Source organism: Macrobrachium rosenbergii, chromosome 7, assembly GCF_040412425.1.
Source record: "Macrobrachium rosenbergii isolate ZJJX-2024 chromosome 7, ASM4041242v1, whole genome shotgun sequence".
NCBI classification, from domain to species: domain Eukaryota; kingdom Metazoa; phylum Arthropoda; class Malacostraca; order Decapoda; family Palaemonidae; genus Macrobrachium; species Macrobrachium rosenbergii.
In genome coordinates, this window is record NC_089747.1 from 39918420 (window position 1) to 39923320 (window position 4901).

General features: G+C 42.7%; 1 protein-coding gene across 1 annotated transcript in view; it reads right to left on the minus strand.

Annotated features, from left to right (window-relative positions):
• Window positions 1-3425: 3425 nt before the first annotated feature.
• The window catches only part of LOC136840330 (CD209 antigen-like protein C), a 5674-nt gene continuing 4198 nt past the window's right edge, over window positions 3426-4901 (minus strand). Inside the window, exons 5-6 of the mRNA XM_067107023.1 lie at window positions 4602-4733; window positions 3426-4065 (exon numbers count right to left, since the gene is read on the minus strand). Coding sequence (XP_066963124.1) covers window positions 4020-4065; window positions 4602-4733 — 178 coding nt within the window. The 3' untranslated portion in view covers window positions 3426-4019. The remainder of the gene's footprint in view (window positions 4066-4601; window positions 4734-4901) is intronic.

Here is a 4901-nt window from a genome sequence, read left to right on the forward strand (position 1 = left end):
CGGTGGAGGTTTTGTCATGTGGGGTTTTGTCATATGGGGTTTTGGGGTTTTTGTCGTATGGGGGGTTTTGGGGTTTTGTCAGTGGGGTTTTTGTCGTAGGGAGGTTTTGTCATATGGGGGGGGTGGGGTTTTGTCATATGGGTTTTTTTTGGTGGGGTTTTGTAAGGGGTTTTGTTGGTGGGGGTTTTGTCGTATGGGGGGAGGTTTTTGTCATATGGGGGTTTTGTTGGAGGGGTTTTTGTCATAAGGGGGTTTTGTTCGTGGGGGTTTTGTCAGTGGGGTTTTGTCGTGAGGGAGGTTTTGTCATATGGGGTTTTGTCACACGGGTTTTTTGTCATATGGGGATTTTGTGATTTTGTCAGTGGAGGTTTTGTCTTGTGGGGGTTTTGTCATATGGGGGTTTTTGTCGTAAGGGGGTTTTGTTGGTGGGGTTTTGTCGTAGGGAGGTTTTGTCATATGGGGGTTTTGTCATATGGGGTTTTTGTCATAAGGGGGTTTTGTCGTAGGGAGGTTTTGTCATATGGGGTTTTGTTGGTGGGGTTTTTGTCGTATGGGGATTTTGTCGGTGGAGGTTTTGTCTTGTGGGGGTGTTGTCATATGGGGGTTTTGTCATATGGGGTTTTTGTCGTAAGGGGTTTTGTTGGTGGGGTTTTGTCGAGGGAGGTTTTGTCATATGGGGGTTTTGTCATATGGGGTTTTTGTCATAAGGGGGTTTTGTGGGGAGGGAGGTTTTGTCATATGGATGGGATTTTTTTTTTGTCATACGGGGTTTTTGTCAGATGGGGGATTTTGTTTTGTTGGGAGGTTTTGTCATGTGGGGTTTTGTCATATGGGGTTTTTTGTCATACGGGGTTTTGTCGTATGGGGATTTTTTTGGGTTTTGTTTTGGTGGGGTTTTTTGTTTTGTTGGTGGGGAGGTTTTTGTCATATGGGGGTTTTGTCATATGGGGTTTTTGTCATAAGGGGGTTTTGTCGTAGGGAGGTTTTGTCATATGGGGTTTTGTTGGTGGGGTTTTTGTCGTATGGGGATTTTGTCGGTGGAGGTTTTGTCTTGTGGGGGTGTTGTCATATGGGGGTTTTGTCATATGGGGTTTTTGTCGTAAGGGGGTTTTGTTGGTGGGGGTTTTGTCGTAGGGAGGTTTTGTCATATGGGGGTTTTGTCATATGGGGTTTTTGTCATAAGGGGGTTTTGTCGTAGGGAGGTTTTGTCATATGGGGGTTTTGTCATACGGGGTTTTTGTCGTATGGGGATTTTGTCGGTGTGGAGGTTTTGTCATGTGGGGGTTTTGTCATATGGGGGTTTTGTCATATGGGGTTTTGTCGTAAGGGGTTTTGTTGGTGGGGTTTGTCGTAGGGAGGTTTTGTCATATGGGGTTTTGTCATATGGGGTTTTTGTCATAAGGGGTTTTTGGTGGTGGGGGTTTTGTCGTAGGGAGGTTTTTTTGTCATATGGGGGTTTTGTCGTATGGGGGTTTTGTCATATGGGGGTTTTGTCATATGGGGTTTTTGTCGTAAGGGGGTTTTGTTGGTGGGGGTTTTGTCGTAGGGAGGTTTTGTCATATGGGGGTTTTGTCAGTGGGTGTTTTGTCGTAAGGGGGTTTTGTTGGTGGGGGTTTTGTCAGTGGGGGTTTTGTCGTAGGGAGGTTTTGTCATATGGGGGTTTTGTCATATGGGTTTTTGTCATATGGGGTTTTTGTCATAAGGGGGTTTTGTTGGTGGGGGTTTTGTCAGTGGGGTTTTGTCGTAGGGAGGTTTTGTTGGTGGGGGTTTTTGTCACACGGGTTTTTGTCGTATGGGGATTTTGTCGGTGGAGGTTTTGTCATGTGGGGTTTTGTCATATGGGGTTTTGTCATATGGGGTTTTGTCGTAAGGGGTTTTGTTGGTGGGGTTTTGTCAGTGGGGGTTTTGTCGAGGGAGGTTTCGTCATATGGGGTTTTGTCATACGGGGTTTTTGTCGTATGGGGATTTTGTCAGTGGAGGTTTTGACATGTGGGGGTTTTGTCATATGGGGGTTTTGTCATATGGGATTTTTGTCGTAAGGGGGTTTTGTTGGTGGGGGTTTTGTCAGTGGGGGTTTTGTCGTAGGGAGGTTTTGTCATATGGGGGTTTTGTCATACGGGTTTTTTGTCGTATGGGGGTTTTGTCGGTGGAGGTTTTGTCATGTGGGGGTTTTGTCGCCTCCCTGCTGCAGAATGTTTTAAAAAGTCTGTAATCTTTTGTCATGTCCGACCAGTTTGTTGGAATTAATGCTGAATGACCTGAAGGTCCCAGTTGTTGGGTGGTAGCCCTCAATTCTGTATCTTCCTCATGTGGGACCAGTGTCAACAGTGCACCTCATGCTGTGCAAAGTAGGCATTACTTTAGCTGCAACCCTCTCATTCCTTATACTCAACCTCTACTCATATTCCTACTTTCCACCCTCGTAACAATTGTTTCACAGTGCAGTCGCAAGGTTTTCCTCCTGTTACACCTCTCAAACCGTTTTACCGTCAAATTCCAATTCAGCGCTGAATAACCTCATAGGTTCCAGCGCTCGGCCTTTGGACCAAATTCTGTATTCTAGTCTATCAAGACCGTATAATCTGCTCCCGAAACAGTAACTGATCATTTACCAATATTCATTTAAAACTTCCCAACTGATTGCAGTTACTAAGTAGCTAGGGTTGCCACCTGTTCTGTACATTACATTTAATCTGTATTGGATAGTGAGATAATGCGTTCTGTGTTGAACCAATACGGAACGCCATTTCCACGTCATTATTTTGAAATTATATTCTGCAAAACAAGTCGCCTGACACCAGGTGCAATAGTCACTTCTTGCAGTTTTGACGTAGGAAAAACTGGGTTCAGCTTCGCTGAAGATAAGGGAAAATGCCCTCTTATCTTTGAGTCCATTATACTCTATCACGTGTCATTGTGTTTTCATTACGACACAAAACCCGGCTACATGACCAGGCTAGAAAAATGTTTCTTTGATACTAGTCTAGTCACCATGGGAGCACTGGCACACCATGGGGGTAACTCCTTTGAGGACGAGACAGCGACTACGCTATAAAAAAAAAAGAGGTATTGCAGTTGAGCATGTGGTATATTTTCTTCATCCAGACTGAGTTTTCTCAGACAAATTTTCTGGGAAATTTTGTTTCAATTGCCTGTTTTTGTAGGGAATCCAAAAAGCAGTTTTCTGTTTCTTTTTAGCAACAGGAATCTTTTGTTGCAGAATTTGTTTGGATAACTTACGCATCCTACAAAGATAGCTGAAAATGTTCCAAGCAAGAAATGAACCCAGAATTGGTTGCAGGCTGCCTGTGAGATGCAGGATGAATTTTGCTGATTGAAGGACACATTCTCTGTCAAAGTGAAAAGGAATTTGAACCTAGTACAGTTGTTGGAGGTATCCTTTCATAAATGATACAGACACAAAATGCATTTTTAAACATTTATATAACTAGTTCCTAAAGAATAATGCTTGTCATCACAACACTTCCATTATTTTAAGTGTAATTCAGGGGATTAGGGTACTTTACCCCAAAAAATCTCAAGTGTATAATGAGAGAGATTCCACCCCCTTTTCCAATCAGTAAACCAAGTTTATTGAAATGACAAACCTACTTTCTTAGATGGCTGAGATTGAGCTTAAATGGAGAAAAAGTATGACATCGCAGAGAAACTACTCTGTAAGAAACAAGAGTTTACAAAGCGCTTTAGACCTCCTGTCAAATGGCACCCAGATTGCTTTAGACTTATGTTCCACATAAGTATTTATGTGGAGGGTGGCTTGTAGCCAAAAGGACCCATTTCTAAAACAGGTAAGCTTACAACATATCAACTTGTATATAAACTTGAATGTTGCAGTTATATCACTAAAACTGAAGAAATGTTAACATGAACTATGGAGTTGTCCAACAGAATACAGGTCAAGAGATACAAGCACATAAAAAAACAGGCAATTTCACTTAATGCAGACACTTGGAAGGAATTCCATTTCACTTGTCAGATGGCGTTTCTTCACCTGGCACTTAAGCAAAGTCCCAACTCAGGAGAGCAGGTTTCTCACAGATGAACCTGTTGGTAGAATAAGGTAATGTTTTCATATTTCTTCTTCTAAAGGAAATCATTTTAAATGGAAACCTTGGTTGACTTCTAACCCCTTGCCTAAGGTGATGATAACAATGATTCGACGTCATATAGCACAAGGAAAATGTGTACAGGCAACACCCTACTTACAGATATTCAGAGTTACAAACAAACGGGATCGCAAATTACAACTGTGTTCAGAGTGCTCCCCCTCAGCCACTCGTGGGTTCAGAATTTGGTCTATGTTCCTGTTCTATTAAATACACTACTGTATGCACAGTACTGTACTGAAAAGTACAGTAACCAACTAACAAACAATTCAACGTACAAATGGCCGTCCAGAATGTAACTCGTTTGTAAGAAGGGTGATGTCTGTCTAGAGCAATGTGAATTAATCCTTAGCAAGCAGCTACAGAAGAGATTCACACCACAGGCTGTTACAGACTTTGTGTCTGGAGTTAATTGAAGTGGCTTTTTCATATCTACTACTGATTCTTTACTGTTGAAATGGTTTTATTCCTTACCTGAGCTCCAGGGTACAGCTGACATCACTGAAACCATGGTTCTCGGCTCCGTAATGAACACAGTCTTCTCTTTCAGTGTCTCTTGTAGTCTCTCTTTTACAGTTTCTGCAGTTGCCCTGAGTGTCCTTCCACCTGGTGGGAGTAAGATAATCTTTGCTGAGAAACAGCGAAGAAAGGTTGTAGTCACTCACTCATTTCCCTCACAGAGGTGGGGATAGTACCGTCGGGGCATTGCTTAAGGTTCTCTTAATGTCCTTTCGTAAGGGCCCTAGCTGTAACCCCTTTCATTTCTTTTATTGT